General features: G+C 54.2%; 1 protein-coding gene across 3 annotated transcripts; it reads left to right on the top strand.

Moving 5' to 3' along the window:
• Positions 1-10,519: 10,519 nt before the first annotated feature.
• Positions 10,520-18,885, top strand: RDH16 (retinol dehydrogenase 16). Of its 3 annotated transcripts, none has more exons than XM_038378726.2 (5): positions 10,646-10,766; positions 13,575-13,902; positions 14,625-14,883; positions 16,955-17,118; positions 18,512-18,885. In XM_038378726.2, exons 2-5 carry the CDS (start codon positions 13,590-13,592, stop codon positions 18,727-18,729), a joined length of 954 nt encoding a protein of 317 aa, XP_038234654.1. In that variant the 5' UTR covers positions 10,646-10,766; positions 13,575-13,589; the 3' UTR covers positions 18,730-18,885. The 3 variants fall into 3 exon arrangements, with proteins under 3 accessions (XP_043362462.1, XP_038234654.1, XP_043362461.1); XM_043506526.1 differs by lacking the exon at positions 10,646-10,766 and adding an exon at positions 12,873-13,015 and having other exon boundaries at positions 13,573-13,902; XM_043506527.1 differs by lacking the exons at positions 16,955-17,118; positions 18,512-18,885 and adding an exon at positions 11,651-11,745 and having other exon boundaries at positions 10,520-10,766; positions 14,625-14,887.
• Positions 18,886-19,158: the final 273 nt, after the last annotated feature.

Here is a 19,158-nt window from a genome sequence, read left to right as displayed (position 1 = left end):
CAATGGGGCACATGTTGCTTTAGCAGCCCATGGGTTCCTGGCCTAGTGGATAAGGGGGAAGCGGTAGACATGATTGATTGTGATTTTAATAAGACTTTTGATGCAGTCCCACATGCAGTCCTCAGAAGCAAACTAGGGAGATGTGCTCAAGATGGAAGTACGGTGAGGTGGATGCACAACCGGTTGAAAGACCGTACTCAGAGAGGAGCTATCAACGGGTTGCTATCAAACTGGGAGGACACATCTAGTGGGGTCAGTCCTGGGCTGGCACGATTCAGTATTTTCATTAGTGACTAGGAGAATGGGCTGGAGAGCACGCTTTTAACATGTGCAGCTGGGAGGGGTTGCAAGCACTTTGGGGGACGGGATTAGAATTCAAAATGACCTCGATAAACTGGAGAATTTGTCTGATATCAAGAAGGGGAAATTCAGTAAAGAGGAGTGCAAAGCACTGCACTCAGGGAATAACTGGCCAGGCAGGTGTACTGCTGAAAACAATCTAGGGGTTAGAGTGGATCAGAAATTGAATGTGAGCCGGCAATGTGACATAGGTGCCTAAAAGGCTAATATCTTCTGGGCTGTATTACCAGGAGTGTCAAACGTAAGACGCCGGACGTAATTGTCTCACACGACTTAGCACTGGTGAGGGCTTAGCTAGAGTATTGTGATCAAAGGTTTAGAAACCCTGATTTATGAGGAAGGTTAAAATCCTGGTCATGTTTAGTCTTGTGAAAAGACTGAGGAGGGACCTGCTAAGGCTTTGCATTTGTTCAGGGCTGTTCTAACGAGGACGGTGATCACTTGTGCTGTGTGTCAGCTGGAGGGGAGGACAAAAAGCCATGGGCTTCATCTGCAGCAAGGGAGATTTTAGGTTGGATATTAGGAAAAACTTTCTAACTCTAAGGGGAGTTAAGCTCTAGAAGCGGCTTCCAGAGGAGGTGGTGGGAGCTCCCTTGCTGGAGTTTTTTCAGAGCAGGTTGGACAAACACCTGTCAGCGCTGGTTTAGTGTCCTGCCTCAGTGCAGGGGGCTGGACTGGCTAAACTCTCGAGGTCCCTTCCAGCCTGACATTTCTGTGATTCTATACCTGGCTCTAGTCTACCACTGATCTGATACAGTTACGTGGAGGAGTGAGTCAGTAACCAAGACGGATGCTATGGTCATTCTAGCCCTTTGCCTTTCAACGGGAGAATCTCTGACAGTTTTACAAACCATTAATTGGGGTTTGTGACCTCTGTGCCAGGCAGGGAAGTATTTTTCTATCCATTTAACAGATCAGGAAACTGAGGCAGAGAGAGATGACATGAGTTGTCTTGGGTCACACAACAAATCAATGGGAGAGCCAGGGAAGGAACCCAGGTATCCTGATTCTCAGCATCTCTTGCTCTAACCACTGAACCGCATTCCCTTCACAGAGCCAGGAATAGATCCCCTTCCCAACCTGCCTGGGGCCGAACTGAAGGGCGCTCTGCACCCTGCAGAATCAGGCCCCATTGGTGACGTTTCTTATAACTCTTCCTCTGAGGTGAAGGATTTTTTTGGAATGCGGACCTCCAGCTCCAGGGCATAGAGGAGCCGCTGGCTGCTGGCGTTCAGGAGGGGGCTTTCCCTGAGGACAAGTTATCCCATCAATGCAGGCTTTCTCATGCCTTCCTCTGACGCACCTGGTGCCAGCCGCTACAGGAGCGTCTACAGAGAGACGTCTGAGAATCTGGATTGACAGACTTGGGCTCCTTGGCTAACAATAGCTGTGTAGATGTTGCAACCCGGGCTGAAGCTGAGGGCGTGGGGGTGGGCTTCCGAGGCCGAGCTCCGGCCCGAGCTCTGTGAGCCTGAGTCGTTGACTTGGGCTCTGAGACTTGCTGTGATGTACCCTGTGAGTGAGATGCGTCTACACTGCAATAAAAACCTCGCAGCCTCGCAACTCAGAGCCTGGGTGAGTTGATTTGGGTCTCTCACTAGCCCAAACCCAAATGGCTACACTGCCCCACAGCCTGAGCCCCATAAGCTAGAGTCAGCTGAGCCAGGCCAGCCATGGCCACGCTGCGGGTCTTTTATCGCAGTGTAAACGTGCCCTAGGAGACCAAGCTAGATGGACCCTTGATCTGAGCCAGACTGGCCATCCCTAATTCCTACCCCCTGCAGCTCAGACGGAACTCACCCTCTTTGGCTGCTTTTTCGTGGGCACATAGGTCTCGCCGAGGCACCTGGCCGACACACCCCTTTGCAGTGGGGAGCATGGATATTGCAGGGCTGGGCACTGGAGGAAAACAGGTCATGCTTTGTAGTAAGGCCCCATTTAATAACCGATGGATAGTTGCTTGAATAAACCATCAATTGTTATATAGTCCAGCAGGGGAACAGGTTGCTTGTTATAACCAGGGCTTGTAGCCATTTATAACACCCTCTACAGATGTACTTCTAATGCATACTATATACATACATCTGCATACATACCACATGGCTTATAACTGTCTACAACATCAGCTGATGTGATTCTGATGCATGCTACTACATACATGTATATGCAGACATACAACATGGCTTATAGCTGTCTACACCTCCAACGGACGGTGCTTCTAATTTCTAATACATACTATTGACATATATCTGCGCACATAGCATATCATACTTAGTCCTGCCGTGAGTGCAGGGGACTGGACTAGATGACCTCTTGAGGGCCCTATGATTCTAGAACTGTCTGCAGCATCTTCTACTGATGTGCTTCTAATGCATGCCACTACATCAGGGGTGGACAAACTTTTTGGCCTGAGGGCCACATCTGGGTACGGAAATTGTATGGCGGGCCATGAATGCTCATGAAATTGGGGGTTAGAGTGTGGAAGGGGGTGAGGGCTCCGGGGTGGGGCCAGAAATGAGTTCAGGGTGTGGGAGGGGGCTCCGGATGAGGGCAGGGGGTTGGGGTGGGAGGGGTGAGGGCTGTGGCTGGGGGTGTAGGCTCTGGGGTGGGGCTGGGGGTTTGGGGGGGAGCTCTGGGCTGGGACTGAGGGGCTCAGGGAGCAGGAGGGTGATCAGTGCCTGGGCAGGGGGTTGGGGCGCAGGAGGGGGCCAGGGATGCAGGCTCTGGGTGGTGCTTACCTCATGCAGCGCCTGGAAGCAGCAGCATGTCCCCCTTCCAGCTCCTATGCGGGGGCATGGCCAGGTGGGTCTGCGCGCTGCCCCGTCCACAGGTGCCGCCTCTGCAGCTCTCATTGACCATGGTTCCTGGCCAATGGGAGCTGCAGGGGTGGCGCTTGGGACGGGGGCAGTGTGCAGAGTCCTATGACTGCCCCTACGTGTAGGAGCCAGAGTGGGGGACATGCCGCTGCTTCCGGGAACCACGCAGAGCCCCAGCATGTGTAGAGCCGGGCAAGCCCCGGACCCTGCTCCCCGGCAGGAGCTCGAGGGCCAAATTAAAACGTCTGAAGGGCCGGAGGTGGCCCCCGGGCCGTAGTTTGCCCACCCCGTACTATGTATATGTATATGCATGCATACCACATGGCTTATCACCATTTGCAGCGCTACGGACGTGTTCCTAATGCGTATTACGTACATACATACTACGTGGCTTAGACCTTCTGCTTCTCCTGCATGCTGCCACGTGCCAATAACCTGCTTAGAACAGCTGTTACCCTTTACAAACTGGACCTTAATATAAAAGCGTGTCCAAAGAACCCCTAAGCTTTAACCATCCAGTGTTTGACCCACCGTCTATCATAGTGCTACCGCAACCTGTGTGCCTGACCTGGTCGTACAGAGAGGGGAGTGGGCCACCTTTAAACGAGTTGCATGGCGACCAGGGGGAGAAATGTGACATCCGCGACGATGGCTCAAGAAACGGCTTTTCTTGGGTGTCGGGCGAAGCCCTTCCCGATCCCGTGGTAACAAATGCAGCAGGCTCAGTGCCCCGGGGGGGGGGGTGCCAGACTGCTCTCAAGCGCCCCCCTCCACTCCCCCTCTCCGAGGGTCTCGTTTTCCTCTTTGTTTGGAGGAGATAAATGAAAAGGCCATTTCCTCTCCGGACGCTGCTGCTCTGATGGGACTTGGGTCCGCTTGGCGCTCCTGCCGGATCACGGGTTACATAAACGGCCTCCCGGAAGGCAACAGGGAAAGGCTGATAAGGGGCTCTAATTAGGGTGGCCTCGTTTTCCCCCTGCCAGTCAGCACTTTATAGTCCAGTGTCTCTGCCGACCTCCCTGCTCAGCACAGACCCAGCCTGCCCTTGGCCTGGGGGGAGTTTGCTCATCACCAAGGCCACGCTGTTGCAGGACTGGGGGTCTCATGGCCAGTCTGGGAAAGGGACAGAGCCAGCCTCCTGTAGGGCATTTCAAACTGATAATAGCTCATCTTAATTAATTAGCCTCTTACAGTTTATATGGCAACTTCCACCTTCTCTGTATGTGTATCTATATCTTCTTACTCTATGTTCCATTCTGTGCATCCGATGAAGTGAGCTGTAGCTCACAAAAGCTTATGCTCTAAGAAATGTGTTAGTCTCTAAGATGCCACAAGTCCTCCTGTTCTTTTTGCGGATACAGACTAACACGGCTGCTACTCTGGAACTTTACAATTTTAAGCAGCCACTTTAAATTTCCAGGGGGTTGCCTGGCCCTGCTTGCCGGCTCGGGGCTTGGTAGTGAAGCCTGGGATCTGGCCAAAGAGCAGCTAGCCGGCCGGCAGGTGATTGTGTCTCTCTGGCTTTGGCAGCAGCCGACGTTACGTCTCTCTGTCTTGGGGCCCTTGTTTGTCGTCACTCCGAGTGCTAAGAACTAGTGTTACAGTGCAATGTTCCAGCCAGATTATATTTATGTTTTTAATCTAATATCTCTGGGGCGGAGGATGTGCCATGAACGGAACGCTTCCTTCTGGCTTTAATGATCGCGTCCGTGCAGAATCACAAGGCCAGATCCTCAGCTGGCATCGAGCTGCGTGTGGAGACAGTAGAGAATGCTCCTGCAAAGGGTTCTGCAGTGGGCATGAAATGTAGCGGAGACTAAAGCTTTTCCCTTCCCTGTCGGTGTTTCTGAGCTGCGCTGGGGAGGGGAAGCCCCCCACGGTCAGAGCCTGGTTTCAAGCTGGAGGAAAAGAGTTAAGGCTGAAAGAACAACCTGCTTCAGTGAAAGGGAAACGTTAGGAGCCTTTGCTGAATAAAGGAAGGAGGGTGGTCGCAGGCTAGGGCCAAGCCTGGCAACTCGGACACCTGGGTTCTGTTCCCAGTTTTTCGGGGCAAGGGGTTTGCTTTCTCCGTGGCTCATCTGGAAGATGGAGGCAGTGTCACTGTCCCCTTTCTCAGAGGGGTTGGGCGTCTGAGTGAGCGAAGGCCCGGGACCTCCTCCGATGAAAGGCTGAGCTCAGAGAGGAAGGGCAGTGCGGGGGTGAGAACACTTGGCTAGAACTCAGGAGACCTGGGGCAAGTCTCCTGCCCTGCCTCGGAGGGGCATGTGAGGAGAAATATGTCGGGGAGTTCGGATACTGCAGGCCCGGGGGCCCGGGAAGTACCTGAGCTAGATGGGAGCATCAGGGCTTTGGGGGAGAATCTGATCGAAGTCACTGAGTGCCCCTGGGTCCCGTTTTCTCTAGGCTCCAGCTTCCCCATCCAGGTGCATCCAGCTTGGGCCAACACGCGTGGGATTTGCCCAAACACTATTGCTGTCCTCTGCATCTTCTCCATCCCCGCCCGCTGGAGGCCCGGCCTAACGGGGCACTGCTCCTGCCGAACGTGGCCATGCGACACGCCCTTGGGGGAGCCCGGGATCGGGCCCCTATCACCACAGCTCAGCCCCACCTCCATCATGTCATCCCCTTCCACCAGGGAGCAGCCCCCTAAGACTCCCCGCAAACATGCCCCATCCATAGCCCCTCTTGGCCTCCATGCTGTCCTGACCATCAGGCCTCACCCTCTCTGCCCCCCGCATCCTGCCCCTCCATCATTCTCCCAACAGTCTGGGACTGTCGAGTGGCCAGAGGCGCCTGGCCGCGTCTCGATTTCCTTTGTGGTGCATGGTGCTTCCTGGCCCCATCAGCGGCCGCTGTGGATCCTGCCAGCCTTGCACTAATGATCTTCCTTCTATTGTCTTCCTCGGCATCTCTAGACTTCCACAACTCAGCAAGGAAGCGGGGACCCCCAGGCCAGGGACGGGCTGGACTCATGAACTCCCCAACAGCAGCACCAATGGATCCCGGAAACGCTGGGTGACTCCTGCAGAGTGGGGGAAGCTGACGGGTCAACCCAGGTGGGGATCCAGGCTCAATGCAGGTCTCATGCCCCAGGCTTGACACCCTCCAACCTTCCTCCTAGCTCCAGGCAGGGCTCACGGCCCCCAGGGGACAGTGAGATCAGCCCCTCCCCCCCAGCTCAACAGAGCCCCCCTCTGGCTGAGTCCAAGCCATGCCAGGTAAGGTGCTTCCAGTTCCTGGGGGTCTGGGCTGGTTGCTCTCTTCGAGCCCCGGTGCAAGCTTCAAAAGCAAAGTGCTGCCAAAACGCCCCATGTTTTGGGGTCAGAACCCCACTGAATTACTCGGTGTTTCCCCCAGCAACTGTGAATCAGATCCTGGCCCCGATTCGCCAGCCTGGCTCCAGTTTGCCTCAATTCTCCGTCTGGACAACTGGGGCTGTAATTCCCGATTTAGATGGTCAATTCTCCAGGGCAGGGACTGCCTCTTAGTATGTATTTGTGCTCGTCCTAGCACACATGGGCCCAAAACTCGGCTCAGGCCTCGAGGGGCTGCTGTGGTCCAAAGAATCGTTCTCATGGCTCATGCCCATGGTGACATGTTCACCTGCTGGTTTAGCAGAATTAGGAGGCTGAGCCGATCACCTTTTCCCTGGGGAAGGTGGGGCACTGGCATTCAGAGACCCCCAGATGGTTGCAAGTGGCTGGTATCACTTAAAAATCTTCACTGCCGCTTAATCCTGGAGGAATGATCAACCTCCCTGCAGGCTTTAGGGACACACCGGATCTAACCCATCTCCATCAGTAGCCAGGACCACCTGGTTTAGAGACAAGTGCAAGGAACCTTGCAAGAGGCAGCTGTAGGATAACCTGCCCCTTAGGCTAGTTTCCTCCTGAGCCCCATACTTAAAGCTCATGCTTAAGGTTCATGCCATGGAGCATCAGGGTTTATTGCCTAAAATCTTGCTTATTTTTATATTGACCGTTATATTGACTGTTATAACTCTAGTGATTCTTATCACCCTCTTGCCTGTGGGCTCATGCCACCCCCATCCCCGCTGTGCTGTGTGCGCCATGGGGTGAGAGGCACTGCGATTTCTGGGGCACTTGCCCCACAGCAAGGCAACAGCAACGGCCGGGACAGGCAGCCACTGCCGTGCCAACCCCTCCACCGGGCAGCAGGCGGAGAGTCAAAGCAGCCTGGTAGTCGAGTGCCGTCGGGTTGCAGGGCTGGTATAACTGGGTCGGTTACAGGGGGATGATTGTTCTCCCCTACGTTATACCCAGTGTGGCTGCATATATACCAAGATGAAGGTGTGTGACATCAGTTTGGTTGATTCCCCTTGGGGAATAGTGTTAGCACCTTTCTGCCAGTAGATCTGCTTCCACACTAGGAGGATGCATCGTGTTAGCTAGACCAGGATAGTTAAAGTGGTACGACTTGTTTGTGTGGCCAAAGCCCTGTTAATTGAGGGAAGCCCTCCTGGCCTGTTTTATGCAGCAGGTCGGACTGTCCCCGTGGTCTGGGCAGGGCAGCCCCGCTTCATGACTCTGTGTGTTACCGGGGGACGGTGCCACCTCCTGGGAGCCTGCTAGTACTGCCGTGGGGGGGGTCCCTAGATCGCATTGCACGCGGGGAGCCGTCCTAAAGTGTTACCCATTTTCTTGCGCTTTCTGGGCAGGAGACAACCTCCAACGCTGGGGGTCAGGAAGAAACTGTCCTGCGGATGGGTTATCCTGGAGCTGTGTCCAGATCTGCCGGGAGACCAGGCAGAATGGGACTCCTGAGATAGCCAGACGCTGGATCTGATCCCGTCTGACTGTTTCTGCGTTCCCTAGTTGTCATGTCAGGACATCTGGAGCTTGGATGTCGTTATTATTTATTGTTTCCTAAAGGAATCTTGGAGAGTTAATTTGTGTGGGTGTTTTTGCAGGCAACCGATCATTTGATTCAAAAAGAACTAAAGAAAAGGAGTACATGTGGCACCTTAGAGATGAACAAATTTATTTGAGCATAAGCTTTTGTGAGCTACAGCTCACTTCATCGGATGCATTCAGTGTTTTTCCGATGAAGTGAGCTGTAGCTCACGAAAGCTTATGCTCAAATAAATTAGTTAGTCTCTAAGGTGCCACAAGTACTCCTTTTCTTTTTGCGAATACAGACTAACACGGCTGCTACTCTGAGAAAGAACTAAAGGAGGGTAAAAATATTGCCAATCAACCTGCCTTTGTGGACAATACATCCTGTGGGACAAAATTGCTATCTTATTTTTAATGGCAGGGCAAGTTTGGTTGATAAAGGTAACAGCATTGATGTAATAGACTTAGACTTCTGTACGGCATTTGACTGGGTACCGGGCAGCGTTTCAATTAAAAACCTAGAAGGAGAGAACGTTAACATGGCGCACATTAAATGGTAGAAAAGCTGCGTATCGGATTGGTCTCAAAATGGAACTGTAAACAGCAAATCATCGGGGGTGTGGGGGTTTCTAGTGCTGACCTCTGCGCTGTTTAATGTTTTTATCAATGACCTGGAAGGAAACAGAAAATCATCACTGTTAAAGTTTGCAGATGACAAAAAACTGGGGGTGTGGGAAATAAGGAAGAGGAGAGATCACGGAGGCAGAGCAATCTGGATGTCTTGGTAAATTGGGCACAAGCAAACTATGCTTTTTAAATGTAAATGTAGACCTCTAGGTTGGCCATGCTTATGGGATGGGCTCCGCTCTCCTGGGAAGCAGCGACTCTGAAAAAGATTTGGAGGTCCTGGTGGACAATCAGCTGACCATGAGCTCCCTGTGCGAGGCTGTGACCAGATGCGCTAACGCGACTCTGGGATGCAGAACCAGGGGAATCGTGAGAAGGAGGAGAGACGTTATTTCACCTCTGTTTTTGGCAGTTGCTGAAGCACTGTGTCCAGGTCTGGTGCCCACGATTCAAGAAGGATGTTGATAAACTGGAGAGGGGTCAGAAAAGAGCCAAGACAATGATTTTTAAAAAACCCTGCCTTATAGTGATAGACTCAAAGAGTTTCACTCTGTTTAGCGTAACAAAGAGAAGGTCAAGTGATGACTTGATCGAAGTCCAAGTACCTGTATGGGGAGCAAATATTTAATAACAGGTCCTTCAGTCTAGCAGAGAATCCAATCCAGTGGCTGGACGTTGAAGTGAGACAAACTCAGACAGGGAATAAGCTGCAGCTTTTGAACAGTGAGTGTCGTTAACCACTGGAACAATTCACCGGATTGTGGTGGATTCTCCAGCACTGTCCATGTTTAAATCAAGGCTGGAGGTTTTTCTAAAAGCCCTGCCCCAGGAATTATTTCGGGGCGGTTCTCTAGCCTGTGTTATGCAAGAAGTCAGCCTACATGCTCACAACGATCCCTTCTGGACTTGGCATCTGATTGAAAAGAAAATACCTTTAAAAAAAGGGGTGGGGGGTTAATGCCAGATCTTTATTTTAAACAAAATGAATTGCACTTTATTTTTTACTTTCTCCTGTGTGTGTTTTAACAATATTTGTGTCTGTCAGGCTGCTGCTTATCAATACAATTAAATAAAAATGCTTACACTTATTATTATTTACCCAGGCCCTGTTGCACTAGGCGCTGTTCATACACAGTGTGAAAAGAGAGGCCCTGCCCACAAAGAGCTTTAATCTGAGTATGAGAGTGGAGACGGCCAGGAGACAAGGAAACTGTCCTTTCCAGCTCGATTCGCTCACACACCTGCAGGGAAAAGGAGTACTTGTGGCACCTTAGAGACTAACAAATTTATTAGAGCATAAGCTTTCGTGAGCTACAGCTCACTCCATCAGATGCATTTGGTGGAAAATACAGTGGGGAGATTTATATACACACACAGAGAACATGAAACGATGGGTTTTATCATACACACTGTAAGGAGAGTGATCACTTAAGATGAGCCATCACCAGCTGCAGGGGAGGAAAGGAGGAAAACCTTTCATGGTGACAAGCAAGGTGGGCCATTTCCAGCAGTTAACAAGAACATCTGAGGAACAGTGGGGGGTGGGTTGGGGGGAGAAATAACATGGGGAAATAGTTTTACTTTGTGTAATGACTCATCCATTCCCAGTGTCTATTCAAGCCTAAGTTAATTGTATCCAGTTTGCAAATTAATTCCAATTCAGCAGTCTCTCGTTGGAGTCTGTTTTTGAAGTTTCTTTGTTGAAGGATAGCCACCTTCAGGTCTGTAATCGAGTGACCGGAGAGAATGAAGTGTTCTCCGACTGGTTTTTGAATGTTATAATTCTTGACATTCACCTGCAGGGAGGAAGAGGTTTCCCTGCTTTGCAATCCTGCACTTAGCGGGACTTCAGAATGCCTCATGGAGCCCAGCCCCAGAGCCCAATTCTCCCCTATCCAAGTCCTGTGTCTCCAGCCTCTGTGGTTGGCTGTTCTGGAGAGGGCCAATCACTCCCACCAATCGCAGGCTGCTGGCCCTTTGCTAATGCTTCCTGTTTCCCCTCCAGGAGCCTTTGATCTGGTTCAGAAAGGCAGAAAAGAAGGGACACACCGGAGGCTGCAATCTAGCAGGGGGTCCAGCTTCTGCAGTGCCAGGAGACGCTTCCCAGGTAACGGGGAGGCTGCAGGATGCTGCAGCCGTTCCCACAGCAACAATTCCAGGCCCAAGGGGTTGGGTTCGCCCAGTTGGAGGGGAAGCCGGGGGGGAGAAGGGGCAGCCAGCAGGATGGATATTGGTATGCCAAGTTGGCAGCTTCGGGTGCAGGGCCGCAGCTCAGTGGAGCCAAGAGTCCAAAGGGGAAGTTCCTGTGAGTACATGCAAGCCTGAGTAGGAGAAAAGTGCTGGCTCTCCACGCAGAACGGCTTTAGTGGGGCTGCCAGTTCCGTGGCTGGAATTTGCCCCCGCAGTGCACCCCTGCCCAGAGAGCAAACATCTCCCTGCATTGTGCAAACCGGGCCCTGTTCTCCTCTCCCCACGACTGTCCCCACCGCGTCAGCGGCGTTCGCGCCTGATCGCTGCTGGCGGGAGCTGGGCCGGACCACTGGGCTTGCGGACCACCGGGCTCGCAGACCACCCAGGCACCTGCTTCACTGTAAGCCCATGGACTTTAGCGGAACGAGGCACACTCTGAAAGTGAAGCACATGCTCAGGGGGCCACGTTCCGGGTCAAGCCTAGGGTGACCAGACAGCAAATGTGAAAAATCAGGGACGGGGGGTGGGGGGTAATAGGAGCCTATATAAGAAAAAGACCCCAAAATGGGGACTGTCCTTGTAAAATCGGGCCATCTGGTCACCCGAACCAAGCCCGCGGTTTAATGGGAGGCCGGCAGCTTCTGCATTCCTGGGCGCAAATTGAAACTGTAACTGACAATCTGCTGGGCCTTAATCCAACCTAGATGCTTCAGGAGTTTAACACAATCTGGCCCCTTCCCTGCCCCACCCCCATTTCCCCTTCTAAAGAGTATTTTAGTTAGATCTATTCTTTCTACACAGACACCCACACACCCCCTACATGTCCCCGATTCTCTTTTGGCTTTTCACCATGGGGGTTCCTGAAAGGGAAGGCCAATTGCCCAGCTAAGTGCTGGGCGAGTTGCTGCCTGACTGCAAAGTGTGTCTCAGCCCCAGAGCCCCCTTCCCCACCCCACAACTCCAGCAACCCCGCGCCCCCAAGGCAGATTGTCAACTCCCACTTCTTAGGCTCCCCACACACACAGCTCTGCCAATGCCCCTCAATCCCGACTCACAGTTTTCCCCCCCGACCCGCTAATCCGCCCCTGGGCTATCCCATCACACACCTGTGCAGTCACCTCAGTTCCGCCCCCCCGCCCCCCAATCTAGCCCTGGGCTCCCTATAACTCCTGCAGTCCACTCAGCTCACAAGCATAACCGCTAATGGGTGAAAAGCCTGGGATGTGGTGTGAAAAACAACCCTCCAGTGGAATCCATGATGCACATCCAGCCTTTGATCCAAGGAGCTGCGGAGTGAACCAAGCTGACGATGTCTTGCAGAGGGGATGGTGTCTTGCAGAGGGGACGGTAGGAGAGGAAATCCAGGAATCTTGCCGAGCTATTATGGTGATGATTGTGTTTCTGTAATGCAGCACTCACAATGTGCTCTGCTCGGGGCTCTCCCCACATGTCAGAGAATTCCCACCCCTTGGGGCTCCCCATCTGAGAAAGCAAACGGGAAGCAGTGTTGCCTAGTGAATGGAGTGCTGGGCTGGACTCAGGAATAGAACCCAGGTCTGCCAATGACCTGCTGGGTGATCTTGGGTGAGTCACTGCCCTGCTCTGTGCCTCAGTTTCCCCTCCCCATGCCTCAGTTTCCCCTCCCACCCTTTGTCTGTCCTGGCTACTTAGACTTCAAGGCCCCCGTTTTTGAAGCTATTTAGGCATCCAGCTCCCAGAGTGTGGGACCTAAATAGCTTTTAAAATCTGGGCCTTAGCTTTTCCGAGCAGGGGCTGCCTCTTGCTGGGTGTCTGTGCAGCGCCTGGCGCAATGGGGCCAGGATCTCATTTGGGACACATGACCAGAGGAGGAGAGGAATGAAATACAGACCCACAGGCATATTAACCCATCTGCTAGCTGGCACCTATCAGCTGGCTGGATTCCTATGGATGTCGCAACAGCCGAGGCTGTTTGAAGGAGAGGACGCTAATTCCAGGCAAACAATGTGGCCAGCCCCAGGGTATTCTTGTGTGGTTAACATGGGGGGATTGGTAAATGATTTGCTCAGGGAAGCTTCTGGAAGGGGTTGGTCCCGGGTTGTCTACGTAAGGTATTAAAAACCCGGACACAAAAAACCCGGACACATCGGACTCCCCTCGGCAGGAGCTGAACCTTCAGAGGGTTCAAAGGCGGGTGCTGTCAGGAGAGCGGTGCGTGGCGTCCAGTCCAAGGTGTGGGAGGGTTCAAGCCCTGTCGCTGAGAGCTCGTCCTTGGGCTGGAGGCAAAGGACAGGCAGCAGCAGATCCCCTGTGGTACGAGTGGGCCTGGCGTGGTACCAGTTACCCTGGGGTCCGTCTTTACCAAGGAGACCCCAGACACACCCAGCACAGGCTGGTCCCATCGCTGGGTCTGCCCGTTGATGTGCTCCTCTGCCTGGACAGGACCTTCTGAGTATCACACTAGCACGTAGGAGGCCCAGCTGAGATCAGGGCCCCTCACTCCAGAGGCACGGAGTGAGACACGGGCCCTGCCCCAGTCTATGCCTACAAAGGGAGGAGGATTATCCCCTTTGTCCAGCTGGGGAAACTGAGGCCTGGAGCGAGCAAGTGACTTGTCCAAGGTCACGCAGGGAGTCAGTAGCAGAGTCGGGAATCAAACCCAGTTCTCCTGAGTCCACCAGGCCGTTGGGTGCCCCCTGAGACAGAGCCAGTGCCCTGTAACACTCCCCTTTCCTCTCATCCCCAGAGACCACCTGGGAGGATGTGGCTGTACCTGGCCGCCCTGCTGGGGCTGTATTTCCTGCGCCGATGGTACCGGGAGCGGCAGCGTGTCGAGGGCCTCCTGGATAAATACGTCCTGATCACTGGCTGCGACTCTGGCTTCGGGCACCTGCTGGCCCAGCAGCTGGACACTCGGGGCCTGCGGGTGCTGGCGGCTTGTCTCACCCAGCAGGGCGCAGAGCAGCTGAAGAAGGCGACATCAGAGCGGCTGCAAACGGTGATCCTGGACGTCACCCGCACCGACAGCGTCGCCGCGGCCACCGCCTGGGTGAAGGAACAAGTCGGGGACAAAGGTGCAGGGCCTGGGTCTGGCTGTGCCCGTCCCGCGCCCACCCCGGATCACACCCCTTGCTAGACACTCATCACAGGCATATGGGTGTTGATTGTCCTATTAGCATGCATCAGGGTCACACGCAGTTCTCCCCTGGGTGTCACCTGGACTGTAGAGCAGGTTGGGGAGCTGTGACTGCAGCTTTGGGGGGGGTCTTGCTATCCACAGGCCCCGCAGCCGGGGGGGCTGTCGCTGTTCCGTGCTCCCCCAGGCATTAGCCTGCATTAAACGGCCACCCTCCCATGCTGGGAAGGGAAAGCAGCAGGTTGGACTGGCTGTGACTGACCAGAGGCCCAGACTTGACCAACGTCATCCAGGGAACCGAAGCCAGGTCTCCCAAGTCCTAGGACGGTACCTAACCACTGGTCCATCCTTCCTCTTGGGCATAGCCTGCTGGAATCTGCACACCGAGGGGGCAGTGGACAGCATGACTTTATTCCTATTGCTTGCTCACAGCCCAGAGCATAGGCAGGGGGTGAGAACTTTCCTGGGGTGTCCTCTGTCCCTCTTCTAACAGCTGTGGGGGTGCGGGGCAGATCCAGGGAGAAGGGACATCCCGTCCTCCCAGCAGTGTGGAGATTTGAGAGAAAGCAGTGCGTTGTGGGAGAGGAGCAGGGATTTCTGGGGGAGGGACAGGAGAGGGAACAGCGCCCCACAGTCACATACCCTGTCTCCTCTGCCCAGGGCTCTGGGGCCTGGTGAACAACGCTGGGATTGCTATCCCCGTGGCCCCCAATGAGTGGCTGACCAAGGACGACTTCATCAAGGTGCTGGATGTGAACCTGATCGGCCTGATCGAGGTGACCCTCAGCGTCCTGCCCTTGGTGAAGCGAGCCAGGGGCCGGGTCGTCAACGTGGCCAGCATAATGGGCCGATTGTCCTTCTTCGGAGGGGGCTACTGCCCTTCTAAATACGGCGTGGAGGCGTTCTCCGACAGCCTCCGGTGAGTGACCAGTGACAGGGTGCCCTTTTCAGCTGCGCATTGAGCCCTGTCTTCTGAAGGGTGGGGATGTCCCCATGCAACCCTCCACCCCCCGTGCACTGACCCATGGTGCCAAGTGCCGAACGGTGAGTAGGTGCCCGAACGTACTTGGTGCAACAATAAAATAGCATGGCTGTGAGGCGCGGCACAGCCATGTGTGTACACAGATGTGACGTGTGTGTGTTTCTGCACACGATGCACCTGGATCTTTGTTGTGGTTGGGCCCACGAGACTCCTGCTCAGGGGTGGTCGTGGGGATTGAATCTGTCACCTTTGGCCCTTAAAATATGCACTGCTGCCCATTGTACTAACGGGTTAACGACCACTTGCAAGGATCTGGTATGGCAGGAAGGTGCTCTGGCATCTAAGGGGTTAGTGGACTCCTGCCTGGCCCCTGGTTGATGTGGGAGGATAGAGAAGGAAAGGGGAAACCCGTGCAAAGTTTGTGACTGTAGGTGAGGGGTGTTTCTCCGCCCTGCCAGCTGGCTTGGGGTGGAAAGGCCTGGAGGTGGCTGTTACCCGGTAGTTAGAGTTCATTCCTTCAGGAGCTTTCATTTTGGCAACACACACGTCCTTAGGAAACAGATGTCGTCAAGTGACTCTCCCGGGCTAGCTGCGCTGTGTGTTATGCGCTGCAAGGCAGGATGTGAACCGCCAGCACGTCAATGTCGTGTCTGCACGGGACGTTGCTGCCCAGCCAGCTGGGGTGCTGCAGGTCCACCCCCTGCCGTGCCCCGCCGCGACTCGCTGTGGAGACAGGCTCTTCGCTGAGACTTGATTTCTCCTGGCATCAGCTCAGAGGCTCCTCTGGGTGCAGCCCCGCACCACTGGGCCTCGTCTATGCGGGAGAGTTGCAGGGGTTTAATGTAAATCAGGTTTTAAACCAAGCGAGTTAAATTGTGGTGGACCCCAGGGCAGACGCTGTGATTCCAGCCAATTTCAACCAAGCCGCTCTTGGCTGCCCTTATCCTGAGAACAGGGCATCCGGCTGGGGCTGGATGAACTAGACAGGTTTGAATTCACACCCGAGGTTAGACTGGCATGATTCTCCCGTGTGCTCCCGGCCCTGGGCGTGCGTTGTGGGTGCAATTTACAAACCAGCATCTGAAAGCCCAACTCTAAGTACGAAATGGATCCTGCTAGCTGCCCTGGATCCACCCACACACAGCCCCAACAGGATCAGGGCCACTGCATGGAGGAGGAATTCTCCTTTCTTAACAGGAGCTGCACCATCCTTCCCCACCGGGGCTCATCTTAGGATGGAGGCCCCGTCTGCACTAGCAAAGATGTGCCAGCATGGCTGTATTGAAAAACGCTGCTAGCCTAGCTGTATGGTATAGCTTATACCAGCCAGTGAAACAAGCTACGTTGGCAAAAGCACATTGATGCTGGTATCACTGCGTCTACCCTAGGGGTTTTTTCACAGAAATCACACAATTCCCTGAGGGCGCTATCCGGGCAAAAGGGTCTGGTTTAGAGCTGACCTGGGTCCTAGGAAGTTCTCCTCGCTGCCGTGTGTGAGGCTCCATCGACCTGTCGGTCGTTTCACATGCCTCTTCCGAAGAGCTCTGCGTAAGCTCGGGAGCTTTTCTCCCTCGCCCACGGAGGTTGGTCCAATAAAAGAGATGACCTCCCCCGCCATGTGTCTCTCATATCCTGGGACGGCCCCAGGACTGCACATTGCCAGCTCTGTAAGTCATTTAAACGTCCAGGGACAGAGCCTCGGATGGAGGAAATCAGGAAAGCGTTAGGTTGATAGGCACTCCGCACATGGAGGTATTCTGGAATAACTACTGTGCTTTTAATTCGTATCTACCTCAATCCAAATTAACTTCCAAGTGTAGACAAACCTGAAAGCCCCTTCATTCCAGTATCTCTGTGTCCGCACAGGTTGTAGAAGCCACCAAACCTGGCCACATACAAGACCGGGGCTAGTTAAAGGCACGTTTCAGATCTCACCTCTTTGGGAACCAGGCCAGCTCCCAGGAAGGTGCTGTTCCCACTCGGGTTAATCCTGCTTGTCCCGTTTCAGGTGTGAGATGCTGCCTTTCGGGGTGAAGGTGTGTATGATCGAGCCGGGCTACTTCCGCACCGCAATTACCAACCCTCAACTCATTATTGAGAACTTAACTCACCTCTGGGAGCGGCTCCCCGAGGAAACCAAAGCGAGTTACGGGGAGAGTTACTTAAAAAGCTGTAAGTCTGTTGTCCCATTCCCTGCCCCACCAGCCGACAGCAACAGTGCTCCCTTCTCTAGTCCCCAGCCCTGCGCTGCATCAGAGCTGCCTTTGTGTCGGCGTACACAGGGCAGCTAGAGGGGCAGATTCTCAGCTGCCATGCATTGTGACTGAGTGGCATTGCACACCCCCTTTGCACTAGTGCACAGCATTGTGGGGTCAGACTCCTAGTTCCCGCTTAGGCCTTGTCTAGGAAGGAAATCAGGTGGTTTTGTTTTCAATCCGGTTAGCTCAGCCCAGCTGGCTGAACAGGATTGAAACCCCCCTTCTTAAATGTGGACACAATTTAATGTACCGTTCTGAGAGGTTTGGACGTGCGTGCCCCGAGATTAGGTGTGCCTTTCGCACACGCGGTCTGTGAACGCTGCTGACCCTTGCACAGGAGCAGAGCTCCCACGCTGATCACCTGAGAGTAATAACCCCCTCCCACCTCACCCCCTGCTGCGCCAGGACGATTCTCCACCGATGAATCAGTGGCAGCTGCTGCTCCTCTTGGGGTTTTTACTTTTCTGGACAAATGGCCCCTCTGTTCAGATCCGTGTGCCAACGTCAGCGATAGAAACGCTCCCGCTGCTTTTCGCCCCTGCTCAGACCCGAAGAGTGCTGGATCCCTGCGTCTCATTGGCTGGATTTTTCCCAAAGCCCCTAGCCCCGGGTTTTGAGACATGCCATGGGCGCAGACCTCAGTACGAATGAGCCCTGGGGGGGGTCTCCGATTGAGCACTCAGCACCTGAAAATGGAGCTGCATGTGTCTTTCCTTGGGTGATGCAAGGGGCCTGATCCGGTGCGATACTGCGGGCCAGATTTACAAAGGTACTTAGGCGCCTAACGCTGCAGGTATGAGTCTAGTGGGATGATCATAGGTCCCCAGGTGACTTAGGCACCGAATTTACCAAGGTGCTTTTGAAAATTCCACGAGGCTCTGCTCTGCCTCCATAGGTGTCTGCTGGCCCTTTGCAAATCTGACCCTTGGTATCGCACAGGATCTGGCCCCTTCCATCACCCACTCACCTGGTGGGATCAGGCCCCACAAAAGGCGGGTTGCCAAATCTGGCTACAGGTCTCCTGAGCCAACAGTGATGCTGTAAATAGCCCCACATGGGGAATGGCAGCACAGAGCAACTGGCCCAGGCTCACCCAGGTTGCATGGGGCAGAGCAGGGATTAAGCCCAGGTCTCTAGCCTCCCAAGTGAGCCCCTAAGCACTAGACCATCCTGCCGCTGCCATTTCACAGCCTGTGCTCACAATCTGTCCTTCCCCTTTGACCTCTCAACCGGCCCGTTCAGTCCGGGTGCGGCTGGTGCTGCGGCTAAGCCCGGTGGGGTCTGACTCTCTGTTTTTGCCTGCGCAGTTATTCGCGCCACCCACGACATGCAGAAATCCTGCAGCTCCGATCTGTCCATCGTCACCAGCTGCATGGAGCACGCGCTGACGGCCCGCCACCCCCGCACCCGCTACTCTGCTGGCTGGGACGCCAAGCTGGTCTTCCTCCCGCTGAGTTATCTGCCCACCTGGTTCGCTGACTTGGTGCTGATGTGGTCCTACCCGGTCCCAGCCCAAAAAGTGTAGGAGGAAGACGCAGCGTGAGACTCTTGGCAGGGGGCAGTGACCAGAGGAGTGTCGCTGGTACATGGGGTCCAAATTCCGGGCGGGGGTGAGACCCCGTCCCGTGGCAGCCAGCTGAGACTATGCAAATCGGTTCTTAATTACAAACGTTGAATCAAAGCAGAGCTACTTGGAGTTTGCTTCACCAGTGCAACCTCTTCTCTGTGTCCTGTGGTTTCCTAACCAACCCTCCCCACCCCCCATCCCCCGGGCACACCATCATCCGCTCCCTTTAACCAGTTACCTGGACATAGACCACCTCGCTCCTCGTGTCCATGACCCGCCCGTCCTTGGTATTCAGCTCCCTTTCCTATCTGCCTGTCCCCAAATCTCCATGATCTGTGTCCAGGGTCTCTCGCACCCCGGCGACCCCAGCAGGGTAACCCACCCCAT

Source organism: Dermochelys coriacea, chromosome 20 (assembly GCF_009764565.3).
Source record: "Dermochelys coriacea isolate rDerCor1 chromosome 20, rDerCor1.pri.v4, whole genome shotgun sequence".
Lineage (NCBI taxonomy): Eukaryota > Metazoa > Chordata > Testudines > Dermochelyidae > Dermochelys > Dermochelys coriacea.
The sequence above is the reverse complement of the archived record's forward strand: the minus strand, read 5'-3'. Positions and strand labels throughout refer to the sequence as shown.

Coding starts and splice junctions, on each gene's coding strand:
- RDH16 (XM_038378726.2), top strand. CDS start 13,590: ATGTGGCTGTACCTGGCCGCCCTGCTGGGGCTGTATTTCCTGCGCCGA. Junction 13,903..14,624: donor GGAACAAGTCGGGGACAAAG/GTGCAGGGCCTG, acceptor TCCTCTGCCCAG/GGCTCTGGGGCCTGGTGAAC. Junction 17,119..18,511: donor GGAGAGTTACTTAAAAAGCT/GTAAGTCTGTTG, acceptor TTGCCTGCGCAG/TTATTCGCGCCACCCACGAC.